This window comes from Giraffa tippelskirchi, chromosome 4 (assembly GCF_054371585.1).
Source record: "Giraffa tippelskirchi isolate mGirTip1 chromosome 4, T2T-mGirTip1v1.2.pri, whole genome shotgun sequence".
Classification (NCBI taxonomy): Eukaryota; Metazoa; Chordata; class Mammalia; order Artiodactyla; family Giraffidae; genus Giraffa; species Giraffa tippelskirchi.
In genome coordinates this window covers 188,516,850-188,534,062 of record NC_137278.1, presented here as the reverse complement: position 1 = coordinate 188,534,062, position 17,213 = coordinate 188,516,850, and the positions used below count along the sequence as shown (strand labels likewise).

General features: G+C 38.9%; 1 protein-coding gene across 6 annotated transcripts in view; it reads left to right on the top strand.

The window, feature by feature from the left end:
• DERA (deoxyribose-phosphate aldolase) overlaps nt 1–17,213 on the top strand; it is a 111,500-nt gene that overhangs the window by 57,878 nt on the left and 36,409 nt on the right. For 4 of the 6 annotated variants that reach the window (XM_081587327.1, XM_081587325.1, XM_081587328.1 and 1 more), the window contains one exon: nt 4,297–4,425. The exons of the other annotated variants lie outside the window; for them this stretch is intronic. In XM_081587327.1, coding sequence (XP_081443453.1) covers nt 4,297–4,425 — 129 coding nt within the window. The remainder of the gene's footprint in view (nt 1–4,296; nt 4,426–17,213) is intronic. 6 annotated transcript variants of the gene reach the window in all.

The window sequence follows — 17,213 nt, the reverse complement described above, 5'->3', positions numbered from 1 at the left end:
TGTCCATGGAATTCTCCAGGCAAGAATATTGGAGAGGGTTGCCATGCCCTTCTCCAGGGGATCTTCCCGACCCAGGGATCGAACCTGGGTCTTCCACATTGCAGGCAGATTCTTTCCTGTCTGAGCCACCAGGGAAGCCCCATGGTAAGCTGAAAGGGGTTTATTATTTATTATTAGGAGAATCTGGGGTAGCTTACAGAATCAGTGGGAAGCAGACTTGGAACACAAGCAGGAACATGAAGACTGGGGAGCAGAGAATAAGCCAGATGTGTCACAGAAAGAGTTTGGTTACAAGACCAGTGCTGTTGCTGCTGCCAGTGGCCAGCGTGGGTACCATGCTAGCTGGTGACCACTCTGGACTCTTGGATCTACTGCCATTGTTGATATTGCATTACTGATGAAAATCTCTAACTGTCCTTCATCTTTGCATCACTCAGTAAAATGTGAAGGATTATGTAGAAGCATTCCTTTGAAGAAGCCTAGACCTCATTTTGGGCTTCCCAGGTGGTGCTTGTGGTGAAGAATCTGCCTGTCAATGCAGGAGACTTGCTTTTAGTCCCTGACTCAGGAATATTTTTGGAGGAGGGCATGGCAAGCCACTCCAGTATTCTTGCCTAGAGAATCTCATGGGCAGAGGAGCCTGGTGGGCTACAGTCCATAGGGTTGCAAAGAGTTGGACACAACTGAAGCAACTGAGCACAGCACACACAGACTGCATTTTAAAAATGAACAGTGTGGAGATTCCTTAAAAAACTGGGAATAGAACTGCCATATGACCCAGCAATCCCACTGCTGGGCATATACACCGAGGAAACCAGAATTGAAAGAGACGCGTGTACCCCAATGTTCATCGCAGCACTGTTTACAATAGCCAGGACATGGAAGCAACCTAGATGTCCATCAGCAGACGAATGGATAAGGAAGCTGTGGTACATATACACAATGGAATATTACTCAGCCATTAAAAAAATACATTTGAATCGGTTCTACTGAGATGGATGAAACTGGAGCCCATTATACAGAGTGAAGTAAGCCAGAAAGAAAAACAACAATACAGTATACTAATGCATATATATGGAATTTGAAAGATGGTAACGATAACCCTTTATGCGAGACAGAATAAGAGACACAGATGCATAGAACAATTTTATGGACTCTGAGGGAGAAGGTGAGGGTGGGACATTCTGGGAGAGTAGCATTGAAACATGTATATTATCGTATGTGAAACAGAACACCATTCCATGTTCGATGCATGAGACAAGGGCTCAGGGCCAGGGCAATGGGATGACCCAGAGGGATGGGATGGGGAGGGAGGTGGGTGGGGGGACCAGGAAGGGGAACTCATGTAAACCCATGGCTGATTCATGTCAATGTATGGCAAAAACTATTACAATATTGTAAAGTAATTAGCCCCCAGCTAAAAAAAAAAAAAAAAGACCAGATTTGGTATGCTTTCTGATTTAATTGTCCTGGTAGACTCTGGGCAGAATGGTAACAGAAACAAATAACAGCTTTCCCAGTGTTGATCTTTAAAGATGTAAGATACTTTCTCGGTTAACCTTGATCCTGTTATGTGATGAAACAGGTCAGTAACATAATTTAAGGAGTTGGCAATTAAAGAATCAGAAGGCACGGGTTGCATATTGGTTAAATCCAGTGAAATTCAGAGTGACCATTTTTGATTCATTCTGTTTGGGTCATGGATTAAAAAGCATGAATTCCAGGTGGTTGATAAGTGAGTCATAAAATACATCTGGGTTTTCTGGTTAATTTTAACTCTAGGTGAAGAACTTCAGTGGATATTAAAAGGTAATATATTTTAGAAAAAGGCTGGTGATTTTGCTCATAAATATGCTCAGGATCAATGTTTTAAGAATTTTGTTATACAGGCCAAAGTTCCCTTTCACAAATGCTGTAACAAAATATTTTCAAGCCTTATCTGATGGTTCACTGAATGTAAGCACTAATCCATATAATAAAATTTCAGTGTAGTACAAAAAGTTGGGTCAAGCCATGAACCAAATTTCACTTTTATCAACAACACTTAGTGGAAATTCATTTTACTAGAATTCTGAACTTAATAATAATGATTAAACTTTTTGAATGCTTACAATAAGCCAGGCAATGTACAAAGTTCTGTGTGTGTGTATTCCTATCTATCTGTATGTATCTTATCTTTTAATCCTCAAATAACATATAAAATAAATATTATTATTGATACTTAAGGCTGGAACTGAGGCTGGGAGAAATAACTTGCCTAAGGTCACACAGGAAGTGATGGAGTTGAGTGTTAAATCCACATTTGTTTGACCCTTGAGACTGCTCATTGTACTAGGAAGAAAAATCCTTAATTAGATCACAACTTAACTCCAGATTATCATTCTTGAATTTTTAGCTCAAGAGGTTTCCTTGTCACTAGTTCTTAGAGGACAACTTTCTATTTTCAAGAACTGTTATTCCATCCAAGATTCATTCTCTGAGTTAAAAGAATATAAATTGTTACTGCCACATACTCTTTTGCTATTTATTCCTATTCTTGCATGTTATTGTATTGAATGTGTGGCTGATATGATTTTCTCATGGTTTAGGTGGGACATGCAGGGTAAGGTGGGCAATGTGGCATCTCAGGTCATTTCTGATACAACTACTGACTGTTAGGAATTTGTGAAAATATTCAGTCCTTTCTTGAAAAAACCATGGGTACCTCTTGGAGGCAACAAACATTGTACTTTTCCATGCGTCTTGTAATAAAATCCTTCGAGCTTCAGGTTAAGTCTGGGTTTTCTAGAATTGAGAAGACAAGTTTTGTTCCATCTTTATCTTTCTTGGTCTGGGGACTTGCCTGGTGGTCCAGTGGTTACGACTCCATGCTTCCACTGCAGGAGGCATGGGTTCCATCCCTGGTTGGGAAACTAAGATCCTGTATGCTGTCTGGCATGGTGCATATCCCCTTCAAAAATAAAAACACCAAAAACTTGAGTGGTTTGACTTAGTTTTCTGACTCGAGACTGATTTTTAATCTTTTATAGGTACTTTAGAAAACCTGTGAATTATACAACTCTCATTTTGGCATTGAAAATGCTTCTCCTAACCCTAATGTTTATTATTACCCTAATTCTGGTAGTGTAGCAATAACCGAAGTTCAGGAAATAAGATGTGGCCAATCTGATGCAGGGTAAGAGCTTGGTGTTATTGGCAATAGACAATCTTAAATAATTTTTCAGAATTTTAATACTCATTATATTGTACTGATTTTGTTTGCTAATATTCTGTTACTTTGAATATGAAATATTTACCCCTCAATTTAATTTTATTGAGTATAATGGGTTTGGGGGGTATATATGTGTGTATATGTATAAAATAAATATATATATATTTTCAAGTCAGGTGCTTTAAGAGTGCTTTATGGAGCTCCAGGAGGCAAATGTGGTAATGGGGTCAGAGGTTAATAGATTCAAAGCTGCATCTCTGAATTCCTCTATAGCTGAATTTGTGTACATAGACCCATCACTCCCTGTCTAGGCTCAACGCTTTTTAGTCCGATATATCGGTGGCTCTAGTGATAAAGAACCCGCCTGCCAATGCAAGAGATGTAAGAGACCCAGATTTGATCCCTGGGTCGGGATGATCCCCTGGAGGAAGGCATGGCAACCCACTCCAGTATTCTTGCCTGGAGAATCCCATGGACAGAGGAGCCTGGCGGGCTATACTCCATAGGGTTGCAAAGAATCAGACATGACTGAAGCGACTTAGCACACATGCATGCATATACAAATACCCTGGCAGAGAGTGGGGCAAACTGTTATGTCTTTATTTTCATTAGCAGAGCTCTCAGGAAAGGCCTGCTTTATGTTCCAACAAGAGAACTTATTATATGTGAGTGGGAGAATTCAAAAGGACTAGAGGATTTTTTTTTCTTTAGTTTGCAAAGTGATACACCCCTGTATATATGGCAGATCAATTTCTTTTTTTCTCCTAAGTAACCATCCTAGGGAAGCAGTAGAAATTATTTGTAATTTGCATGTCTTTCTAATGATTCTTTAAAAGCTCTGTGGCTCGGGACCTGGGGCCAGGGCATAGAAACTGTTTCATGGTAGCAAACGAAGGAGTTCCTTAGAACAGGAGGCGAACTGCAACAGAATGCTCGAGGCAATATTAAATCGGGGTGATTTTTTAGAAAGTGACAAATGGTTTATGTTTCCTAAATCTGAGATGGGTTCTACCAGTTCTAAACAGCTGCCAAGTTATGTTATCACTTGCCGGCTTTGTAATGGCCTCAATTATTTCCTTCCTCAGCCCTGTATGATGAGATTTGTCAGTTTCGCAAGGCCTGTGGGGAGGCTCATCTCAAAACCATCTTAGCCACAGGAGAACTTGGATCTCTCACCAATGTCTATAAAGCCAGTATGATAGCCATGATGGCAGGTAAGTGTTTTATATTGAAATGATGGTATATATTGAATGGATGCTTTTAAGAGAAATTGGTAAGTCGAAGCGTTTGGCTATTAACTGAAAGTGCTAACCACTTGGAGTTTTTTTTTTTTTTTGTGGGAGAGGTCAGCTATTTTATGAATACACGTGCAGTGGGAAATGGTCACAAACTTGGCTTTCTTCTGCGTTTTTGGGTGGCGTTTCATCACTGCATTATCCTTGTAAGGCAGTAGATGGCTCTCTTGTTAGTGAATTGCCTTCTGCGTTAGTCTTTGATTATTCATTCATCAACATATGTTAGACAGGAATTTCTTTAACTCTGACTTATTCCTCTCTGTGAGTTTAAGTGTTTGATATTTTTCAGAGATCCATATCCATCCTGTCTAAGGCAGTCTGAGCTTTTGTCTGTTTTATTTTTTTTTTTCTTCTTAAATTTAGGGCAGTGTCATTGTTTTTTGTTTGTTTTTTTTTTTTGAAATGTAGCTGGACTCAGTCTTTGTCTTCACAAACAGCAGGTCTAGCTATTCATACACCCAAGCCTGACACTGATTCCTTTTTTTTCACCTTCGTAGGAATCAGTGAATCAGCCTCGAGAGTTCGGTTTTTCGCTGTATCTCATACTTGCTCTCCATCCTGTGTGCTGCTATGTTAGGCCACTGCCATTCCCCGCATGGATCACTTCAACAGTCATCTAAGTAGTTTCCCAGCCTCTGCTTCTGTCCCCTTTCAATCTGTTCTCCACACTGTTGCCAGAATGATCTCTCAGGAATGCTAATTGGGTTGTGGTACTGCTTGTCTAAAATCCTTCGGTGGCCGCCCTTCGTTTTCAAGATACAGTATGAATTCCTTCAGCTTAGCTTTGATAAAGGTCCTTCCCAAGACCCTGCCTGAGCCTCCGCGGTCTCCTCCTTCTCATATGCGGGGCTCCATGGCATTACCTGTCGTGCCCTGCAGGTGGCGCAGGCTCTTCCGTTTTTGTGCACAGACTGTAGCTCTGGCTCAGGGGCTCAGTAGTTGCGGCGTCATGCTGGCTTTCTGGTTGTGGCACATGGGCTCCAGAGTGCGCAGCTCAGTAGTTGCTACCCTTGGGCTTAGTTGCTCTGCAGCATGCGAGATCTTAGTTCCCCAACCAGGGATCAGACCCTCATCCCCTGCATTGCAACGTGGATTATTAACCACTGTACCACCAGGGAAATCCTCCCCATAGAGGTTTATTGAAACCTCTGTCAGATAACTTACTATACCGTGACGGAGTGTTGCATCTTTAGCTGCCCTACTAGTGGCTCCATGTTTGGATGAACATATGTGACTTCTTGGTTCTTAAATTCAGGCCTCTATCGCAGTCACCCTCTGGATTTTTCTACTCTTGTACTTTTCATTGAAGACTCTCTCAGACCTAGCATGGTTCCCTGCAATTGTACTGAAAATCAGCCGACCAGGCATTAATGAAACTGTTGCTCTGGTTTGCTGCTGTATCCAAAAGATCTGTGCTCTGCTTATTTTATTTAGAGTGAAATCTCTGAAAACCTGAGGATAGGGAAGAATGGAACATTGTAATGAATGAGTCATCAGTTATATTGGCATTCCAAAGGTCCCCAATGATAGAAGATGCTGGAACCCTCAGGAGCCTGGGGAAAGCCCACTGGAGTCTTAGGTAGACAGGTAGCCTCCCTTTTCATGCTCCTAGAAACAGGACCAGGGAGTTAGCCCAGAATAGCGTGATCCAGGTCACAATGAAAGCATATTCATTCTGGGTGAGCAAGCCAACCCTGTACCTGTTGCCTAAAACAGGAACATTATTAGGTCCTCATGCTTGGACATGTCTGTTCCCCCCTCCACCCCACCCTTTGCATCCACAGACAGAAATGTGACTAGAAACATGCCGTCACCTGTCTCTTCCTGTTGGCTCGTATCCCTGTCAATCTTGTTTACCTCCTTCAGTTTTTCATCTGACTCTGAGTGATAGAACTTGTATTTGTGATGTGCTTTACTAGATACTTTAAAATTATTTTCCTTTACCTCCACACCAGCCCTGTAGTTGATGAAGAAACTTAAGATGGAGGGACTTGCCTGATGTCCCAAAGCTAATTGATCATATAAGTCATTATTTGAACCCATGTGTTCTGGCCTCAGGTGTATTGCTTTTTCAGTTTTAACTCAGCTGTCTCCCAAGGCACTGTGCCAGACCTTATCATGAATTAAAAGCACGGTCTTTGTGAGATATCATGTATGAAAGCATCTAGCACTTCCTGACCCACAGTTTTTGCTTCTCATTCTGTTACGGAGGTATATAATAGAAATGAAGTAATTTTTGAAAAAATTTTTAAATGAAATTTGTGGACTGCCTTCGTGTTTCATCCTGTTTCTGTATTATCTAAAAACTTTGTTTTCTTCAAAATCAGCTTCATTGAAGTAAATTTATATTCAATAAAGTTCAAGTGTTAACATGTAGGATATGATGAGTTTTGACAATTTGTATGTTCCATTTTCCCAGGAACAGCCTTTGTTCCCCTTTGCCATCAGTTCCACTCTTTTTAACCTCCTGCTCCAGGTGCAATAACTGATCTGATTTTATCACCATGGATTAGCTTTGCCAGTTTTAGAACATCATGCTTATACAGTATGTATTCTTCTGTGTTTGTGCACCCACATGCCCTGAGGTGTAATACCTGTGAGATCTATTCATGTTGTTCTGTGTATAAGGAGTTTGCTTGCTTGTTTTTCATTGTACAAATATATGAATTGCTGAATTTATTGATATAAGGTGTTTATAATATTCTCTTACTAGTCTGATGTCTGTAGGGTCCGTAGTTATATCTCCTTTTTTATTCCCAATATCAACCATTTTTCTTTTCTTTCCTGTTATTGTTGTTGTCCTTTGTTTTGTTTTGGTAGAAAATATAGTCTTGCTAGGGATCTGCCAGTTTTATTAATCTTTTCAAAGAACCAATATTTTGCTTTTTTTGCTTTATCATTCAGTTAAAAATGTGTTCTAATTTTTCTAGTTATTTAGAATGTTATTGGAGTGTTATTTAGAATGAAATGTTTAATTTCCAAATATTTTATGTTTCTATGGATATCTTATTATTACTGACTTAAAATTTGAGATTCTTTTATGCTCAGAGAATATCCATTTTAAGAATCTTTTGCCTTTTGAAATTAATGAGATTTATTTTATACCCCATTTTATGGTATATTTAAGTATCTGCTTCAAGTGCACTGAAAAAAGTGTCATTTATTTGCCAATATCAGTCGTAATGTTCCATAAATGTCAATTAACTCAAGTTGGTTGGTCACATTTTTTAGATCTGATTTTGTTTGGTTTTATTTTGGTCTACTTGTTCTATTAATCTATTAACATCAAAGATTTCTGATTGCAGATCACCATAACAAATACAATAGTAATGAAATTTTTTGAAACATTTCAAGAATTACCAAAACATGGCACAGAGACTTGAAATGGTACTGACAGACTTACTTGATAAAAGGTTACCACAAACCTTAAATTTGTAGAAAACGCAGTATCTGTAAAGTGTAATAATGAAAAGCACAATAAAATGAGGCATACCTATATTCCTCTTTACACTTCATATGTCACAAATATAAAAACCTTACAGCAGTTCCATTTATACCCTCATTAGTCCCCAGAATTATTTTACTATTCTTCTTCTTCTACCTGTTTATAAACCCCTCCTCAAAGTGATGTGATTTTTAATAGTCATTTGTCTTTTAAGGAAATTAAAAGAAGAAACCTAGGTAAAACCAGTCTTTTGCATGTCATTTCTTTATCTCTTATTCCTGTAGTCTGCTGGTGATTAGTTCTCTCAGATTTTGTTCATTGGAAAATGTCTTTATATTATTTCCATGTTTCAAGAGTGGTTTGCTGACTATAGAGTTTTAGGTTATAGTTTTATTTTTATTTCTGTACTTAACCTTATCATTCCATTTCTTGGAACTCTGTTTCTTCTTGTTTTCCTGTAAGTAATGTTTCATTTTACTCTGGCTGTGGCCAGCCAATATTTCCCCCTATTTTTCACTAATTTGACTATGATGTGCCTAAGTGTGGGTTTCTTTGTATTCATCCTTCGTTGGAGTTTATTGCGCTTCTTGGATTTGTAGGTTGTTTTAGACATTTTAAAAAATATTTTTTCAAATATATTTTCTTCCCCAGTCTTTTTTTCCTTCTAGGACCCAAGTTCCTGAATGTTAGATATTGTCCACAGCTTACTGGGGCCTGTTAACTTCAATTTTAATCTCCCCTCCGACCCCTAGCCACCTTTTTCTGAATGGCTAATATACATGGATCTTTCTTCAAGTTCATTGACCCTTATTTTCTACCTTAAATTTACTTTTATGCCCATCCACTGGAATTTGTGCTGATGAACATTTTTAGTTTTAGAATCCATTTTTTATTTTTTAGAATTTTAATTTTTCTGCTCTTTTCCATTTTTTCATTCATTGAGATCATACTTTCTTTAAAATTCTTGAACGTATTTGTAATAGCTGATTAAAAGTCCTTATCTGCTCGTTTGTATATCTGAATTATCTTAAGGTCTTTATCTTGAGCTACCAGTTTCCCACTGCCTAAAAATAGTTGCCTTATATGTTTTGTTCAGTTGTATAGTTATTTATATAACTATTTATAGCAGAAGGGCAAGTCTCATAACATTTATTCTATCATGTGTGGAATTCTTCATGGCTTTTGTTTTCCCATCGATTTAGCATCAAAAATCTTGAAAGGAGTTTGTCATTTACATTCATAATAATTTTTATCTTATAATTTTGATAGCCATTTCTATTTTTATAAACCCAGTTCTCTAAAAAGAGAGGGGTAAAAATATATATAACTGCATTAGTCTGATGTTATACATCACTGTAAGTAAACACTTAGTTTTCCAGGGTGTGTTTACATTTTTGGTCAACTAAGTGATTAGTAGCCTACTTTTTGGTTTAATCTAGGGCTTCCTTGGTAGCTCAGTTGGTAAAGAATCTGCCTGCAGTGCAGGAGACCTGGGTTTGATCCCTGGATTGGGAAGATCCTCTGGAGAAGGAAACGGTAAACCTCTCCAGTATCCTTGCCTGGAAAATCCCATGGACAGAGGAGCCTGGTGGGCTGCAGTCCATGGGTTGCAAAGAGTCGGGCATGACTGAGTGACTAACACTGAGGAATCTTTCAAAATGTTTTAGGGGAAGGAGCCATGGTCATAGGAGTTAGAAGACTTGGACTCTTGTTCTATCTTACAGAATTTGTGACCCTTGAACAAATAAATTCATCTAATTATCAGTTCAAATGAAGTAACACACGTGATGTTTGGTGTAACTGTGTGTGCTCAGTCGCTTCAGTCATGTCCAACTCTTTGCGACCCCACAGACAGTAGCCCGCCAGGCTCCTCTGTCCTTGTGATTCTCTAGGCAAGAATACTGGAGTGGGCTGCCGTTTCCTTCTCCGGAGGATCTTCCCAACTCAGGATTGAACCCGCGTCCCTTGAGGCTCCTACGTTGCAGATGGATTCTTTACTACTAAGCCACCAGGGAAGCCCTGGTATAGCTGTAGGAGATAAAAGATACTGAACTGGATTCTATTCTGTACTGATCGTAAAGCTTATTGTATTAGTAGAATTGTTTAATGAATCTTACATATGAACTTGTTTTGCCAACTTTTGACTCTCGTCTTAAAAAAGAAAGCTGTGGAAAAAAAAAAATCTGACTCATTGAGAATCATAATTAGATGCATCATTTTTTTTTTTATGGTATGCTTCTCAGATATCCTTGTCATTGTTTCTAATTCTTTTATGATGAAAGCTGTAGCAGCCACCTCAGCTCTTCAGCCGTGTATGAGATCACTTGTTCAGCAGCCATAGTGATCCACAAAGATCCAAGAACCAAAAAAACAAAAAAAGAAAATATTTTGAATAGATGAAATATATGTGATATAATCTGTAATACAACAATAATATAGGTAGCATTTCTTGAGCATTTACTGTGTGACAGGTACTCTTTAAGGATTTTATTTATATTTAACCTTTACAATAACTCTACGGGGTAGGTATTCTTCTATGGTAAAATAAGAATTAAATTAAATCAATTAAAAGGTTATCTTTATTGTAGGGACTTCCCTGGTGGTCCATTGGCTAAGATGCTGCACTCCCAATGCAGGGGGCCCGGATTCAATCCCTAGTCAGGGAATTAGATCCCCCGTGCCCCAACTAAAGCTCCTGCATGCTGCAACTAAGAAATTAATAAAAACAAACAAATAAATAAATAAAACCCCTATATTTAAAAGAAAAAAAAAGGTTATCTTTACTGCTGTTTTGTATGGTCATTATTGCTATTTGTAAATATCCCAGGTATTTCTGTCTTCCTTACATCATTTCCTCTGTCTGATGTAGCCTTCTCCCCTCCTGATAGCCGTTTTTAAAGATTTAAGTGAAATTTTTATACTCTGTCAGATTTCTCTATGATCTTTTAAAGGCAAAACTAATTGTTCATACTATCCTCCTCCTTGGATAGTTATAAATACCAGTAGCATTTGTCATATAGTAGCATCATCAGTTGTTTTACCTGTTAAGGGTATGTGTTTGTATATATGTATATAAAACTATGAACCTCCTTGAGACCAATGAGGTTCTTATCTTACTTATCTGTATTCCCCTGTGATTGCTACCATGTCTGACATCTAGAAAAGCCTAAGGAAATATTGTAGAATATACAAATGAATCAATGAGAAAGAGGTAAAGAAAAGTGAAAACAGGCAAGATGAAATTAGATTAGATTAGATCTAGATTCCTCTTTCTTGGTATGTCACAACTTTGTAGAGTTTGGACATGTTGTTTTGAGAGCAAATTTCTATTTTAGTTGAACAAAGAGATAGAAAAAATATACCTTTGGCAAGTAGATTATGTATACAAAGTATGGTTTGAGCAATCCAAGCAGTATGGTATGATGTCTAAAGGGTTTCTTAGGATTCTCAGGTAGTTCCAGAGGCAAGGAAAGGACCAAGGAAAAACTGTTTTCCCTTTACTTTTTCATCAGTGAATATGGATCTTGGGACTTCCCTGGTGGTCCAGTGGTTAATAATCCACCTCGCAGTGCAGGGGACTCGGGTTCAATCCCTGGTTAGGGAACGACGATCCCGAATGCCATGGGGCAACTAAGCCCTTTTGCAACTACTGAGCCCTCGCGCTACAGCTAGAGAGTCTGTTCTCTGTGATGAAAGGTCTCACGTGATGCAACAAAGATCCTGTGTGTTGCAGCTAAGACCCGAGGCTGTCAAATAAATAAATAAAGTAATTAATTAAAATAAAATATTTCAAAAAAAAGAGAAAATGGATCTTACTTTTACATTGGTGGAAACATGGTGAGAGAAATACAAAAAAAGAAGATGGTGAAGTAGGAGTAAACAGTTTGAAGGGAATATAATCAGGGAAGAGAAACGAGCACCATATTTTTTTCATCAAACAATCTAAGAACAAGGTGATAGGAAGTAAGATAGAAAGGGAAACATGCTTATAGAAAAGAGAAGTCGAAAGCAGGTCATCTACTGCTCAGGGATTTCCGCCCAGCAAATGTACACATTAAGAATAACGCCAGATTGTAGGCATGTGGCTTTATCTTTCAGTAGCCTGGACTGTTCATACACACGCAACAGCTAACAAGCTCTGCTCTGAAGTTATGCTAGACCTTATCTTTGGAAATAATGCAGGCATGATAAATAAGGCTGGAGTAGAAAAGCACTAAAGATGTAATCATAATGTCGTCAGGTTTGAATTGCTGATGAAGATCTGTGGGAAGAGTACAAACATAAAAATATGGGGCTTGAGAAAAGCAGGCCTTGAAGGGAATGCAAAATGAGTTTTGAACTTGGCTGGGATTTTGTAACATATAGGAAATCAAAAATGAAAAAAGTAGGAACCAGGGGAGGGAATACTCGAATTGCAACCCAATAAGATCAAAGTAATACAGAAACAATGAGATGAAGCTGAGAAAAAGAGAAGAAAATAGAAGGGAAGCCATTAAATAAATAAAAAAGTGAGAAAACAGTGGGAAATTTGCTGTGACTGAAGGAAACCAAAACCCTAAAAAAAAAAAATGCTGTGATTAATAGCAAATTAACATCTAAGACTTTTTAAAAGTTAAAAAAATTTTAAATATGAATCAATCCTAGTATAAATGACAGTATAGATTTATTTTTCTAAAGACTGTCGTAAGTCACACTGAGTCCTTCATCTTAGGCTGCAAATCTTTGTATCCTGAAGGAGTATTGATCCAGATGGCACATCCAGACCCCTGTGGTGTTTCAGCCTGTTTTTTTTTTTTAAATAAGATCTTGCCTTTCATACGAAAAGCATTTAATTTATGAAAAAGTTTGCTTCAGTTGAAAGTTTATCACTGGGAAAAGCATAAGAATATAGATGGGTATTAGGTTAAAAAGTAAAAAATTTAAAGTGTAGATTTATTTACAGCTCCTTAAACCAGCCCTGAAAATTAAACCACTTATAGAGTAAAAACTAATTAACTTGCCATCCTATTCAAGGCCCCAAGCAAAAATTTCAGAACCTTTACCTTCGCCCACCCACGCCCTCCCCATCCTTTGTTGAATGTAAAATAAAAAACTCTGCAGAAGAGAGGACTTTCCATGTTTGGTGGCCTCCCAGCAGGGCAGGAACTCCTGATGGTGCATTTTGGTCTATGCATGTCATTTTTTAAAACAGGTTAAGTCTATTTAAGCATTTAAGCATAAAGCATTTTCTGTGCCTCCTCATGGCTGGACTTCTAGGGAGGAGGGGCAGGGAAGGAACAGCTTCTAAGCTTAGCTTTTTATGTGGTGTATACTAGTCTGTGTAAAATTTTACTATGTGAAATTAAAAAAAAAAGTAACCCACCTTGTTCCAAAAGCATATAACCGCCTTTTACAGACCTGGCTTGCTGAGAGAAATCCCCCGGGCAGAAAGACTTGCACACAGCCAGTGCCTAGAAAATACTTCTTTATGGGATAGGTCATCAGGTACAAGGACATCAAAATATACAATTGTAAACAACATATATAAAATTCATTTTTTAAAAGAAATCTGTATTTTTCTCAGCAGAAGAATTAGGGATTGTTTTTTTTCTTAGTGAAATTCTGGTTTATGACTTGGAGGTGAGACCCATAGGTAGGTGCTTGTGTCTCTGAGATTGTTATTCATTTGTCTTTATTTCCTAACATGTTGATTTTTGTTATTTGTCATATAGTATCTGTGCCAGTTACTCACCTATTAGCAAACTCATAAATGCTGTGGAATTGAAATCCTCAAATGGGCCCCTTAGTCTTTTGCACTGGCGAGATACTCGATACACATATTTGGGGTTTCCCTGTTGGCTAAGTGGTAAAGAATCTGTCTGCAGCGCAAGAGATGCGGGTTTGATCCCTAGGTCAGTTGGGAAGATCCCCTGGAGGAGGAAATGGCAGCCCACTCCAATATTCTTGCCTGGGAAATCCCATGGAAGAGGAGCCTGGCAGGCTTTAGTCCATGGGGTCATAAGAAGCAGACATGACTTAGCAACTAAACCACCACCATACGTATTTTTTGAATCATTTCGTGAACAGAGGTTAATAAATCTTGTGAAATGAGTGGTTCACCAAATTCTTTTTGCAGTTGTCCTAAAGGAAAGTAGGGGAGGTACCTTATCAGCATTGAGTAGCTTGGAGACCTGAGGCTTGGAGGTTAAGTGACTAGACTGAGGCCACACATGGAAGACAGAGCAGAATTCTGAAGGACTCAACCCCACAGTCCATACTTTAGACACTGCACCATCCTGCTCTCCGCCCCGCCATCGATCTAGATTATGAAAGATAAGTTTAAGCTATGTTTGACCTTTGGAGGCCCAGAGGTATTTCTCGAGTCCCTGGATGAAATTTATATGTTGAACGGTACTTTTCTATGGAGGACAAGAAAAATAAATCAATGGAGAAGAGAATGTTTGGAGAAAAACTCTAGGGGGTGAGTGAGTGAGATAGTCGCTCAGTTGTGTCTGACTCTTTTCGACTTCATGGACTGTAGCCCACCACGCTCTTCTGTCCATGGGATTATTCAGACAAGAATAATTGAGTGGGTTGCCATTTCCTTCACTAGGGGATCTTCCCAACCCAGGGATCAAACCCGGGTTTCCTGCATTGCAGGCAGATCCTTTACCATCTGAGCCATCAAGGAGTCCCCTAGGGGGTGGTAGACATGAAATACTCATGAAAGAGCCACGTAAGGGCAAACCCAGAGCCCCACTCATGATAGACCCACAGCAAATCCTTGCTGAAATGAAAAGGAAGATTGCAAGAGAACCCTGAGCTCAGGTAGCTTCCACTGTATTTTTGTATCTACCTCCTCTGCTGATGGTCCCATGATGATGCACGTGCAGGGTCATGCATATCAATGGCCACTTAAGTTCTGTACAAGGTTCTAGCTTGTTTTTAGATTCCCCTCCTTGGGGGTGCCCAGGGAGCAGCTCACAGGCAGCAGTTGAAGTGGACCTTTTTCTTGTCCACCTGAGGAAGGATGAGGAGAGAGGTCAAGGCTGAGGGCCGTATGAGAATGAAGGAGCAGAGGGGTATGATGAAAGGGTGTGGAGGATGGAAATGGTACTGGAGCATGTATAGAAGGATGGCTGAGCATGGGATGAGGGAAGCTGAAACATCCTCATGCAGAGTGATTGAAAGGAAAGGGGACATCTTATCTGGGAAGAATGCGAGCCTTGGGGTTGTGATATTGTGTTTACATGCTTTTATGCACGAATATACACAACAAGGCATGAAAAGACATGATTTTTGCCTATTACCCAAGGACGGAGGACTGGGACTTTACTTTTAGAAGATATAGGAAGATGGATTTTAGCCCAGCATAAAGCAGAGTTTTGATAAAGTCCAACTTTTCTGGAATTTGCATGGCCATGTCAGGAAGTAGGAGGTATTCAAAGAACCAGCTGGGATGACAGCCCAGTGCAGCCAGTGTTAGATACATGATACTCAGCGACCAGTGGGATGCTTTCTGCTTTGGAGGTAAATGTGATCCTGAAAGAAGAAACATTATATATGATCCTTTGAATCTAAATGTTAAATGTGATCCTTTGGATCTAAGTGTTAAATATGATTCTTCAGTGTTGAGTCTGATACTAAAGGAGAAAAATGTTTCACATTGCCTGCACACACACACACAGGTTGTGTGTGTATGAAATTTCTGGGTAGACTTAAATCCAGGATAGACAGGGCTTGCAAATATGGGATTGATGGGAAAAGAAGGAGGGTATTGGTTTGCTAAACCTGCACCCTAACAAAGTTCCAGGAACTGGGTACCTTAACACAACAGATGTTTGCTCTCACAGTTCTGGAGGGCAGAAGTCTGAAATTAAGGTGCCCACAGGGCCTTCTCCTTCTGAAATCTGTAGCAGAGAATCCTTTTTTGCTAGAAAGCTTCTGTTGTTTGCTGGCAATACTTGGCATGCCGTGTGTGTGTGTTAGTCACTCAGTTGTGTCCAACTCTTTGTGACCCCATGGACTATATGTAGCCGGCCAGGCTCCTCTGTCCAAGGATTCCTCCAGGCAAGAATACTGGAGTGGGTAGCCTTTCCCTTCTCCAGGGGATCTTCCTGACCCAAGGGTCGAACCTGGGTCTCCTGTATTGCAGGTAAATTCTTTACTGTCTGAGCCACCGGAGAAGCCTTGACATATATTAATAGATGTGTTACTCTCATCTATGCCTCCATTGTCACATGGTCATCTTCCTGTATATTTCTGTCTCTTCTCTTAAAAGGACACCCATCGTGTAATAGCCCAGCTTACATAGTAAGACTTTATTTTTATCTAACTGGTTGCAATTGCAATGACAGTATTTTCAAATAGGTCACTTTCTGAGGTTCTGGGGATTGGAACTTCAACATGTCTTTTTAGGGAACACAATTGAACCCATAACAAAGAGAAGCAGCATTTTTGCACTATGGTTCTCTTGTTTCCTGTCAAGACCTGAATAAGTTTTGAGAAAAATACATTGAGTCAAATCAGCAACTTAAATTCAGGTACAAAAGATTGATTTTCCCCCTCTAAGCAGTGTTGGATGGCTTTGTGGATAGGGGAAATCTAGTAGATATTAAATATTTTTATCTGCAAAAAGCATTTGGTAAGGTTCTCAATAGGAGATTAATGGCTAAAATAAAGAATGAAGCATTAGGAGATAAATTTGCTTATGAGCGAGAGACAGAGACTAACAGTAGAAGGAAATACTTTTTAGATTGGAAAGGAGTGACATACAGCACTAGCCAGGAATCAGTTTTGGGACCTATGGGTTTTTCACTTTATTTTTATTGGACTTTGTAATAAAAATACAGATCTTCAAACAGTCCAAGACAGGGTGAGTAATACTACAAGCATCAGTAATCAAAAGTTATTCTCTATCATAAACTAAATGACTGATAATAAATACTGACACGAGACTACACAATGTACCATAATATTATAAAATGGAGCAAGCGATTCTCCTGTGTTCTCTTTTCTTCTGCAAGGGTGAATATTTCTTTATTTGTTTTTCACAAAATATTTGCAGGTTTCTCGGTTTATTTTATAAGCCAAATCAATGAAAGAAATATTTTTTTAAACTTGGAAAGATGTGTTAACTAAGAGAAAAATTGGTCAAAGCAAGACAAAGGTTATATTGCCATCCTTAGAATAAAGAAATTAGAGACCCTGTGTGTTAAATTGCTCAGTGAGCTACTGAATAAAAAGACTTCGGGAGTGAGAGGGCATTATTGAAATCATCAGC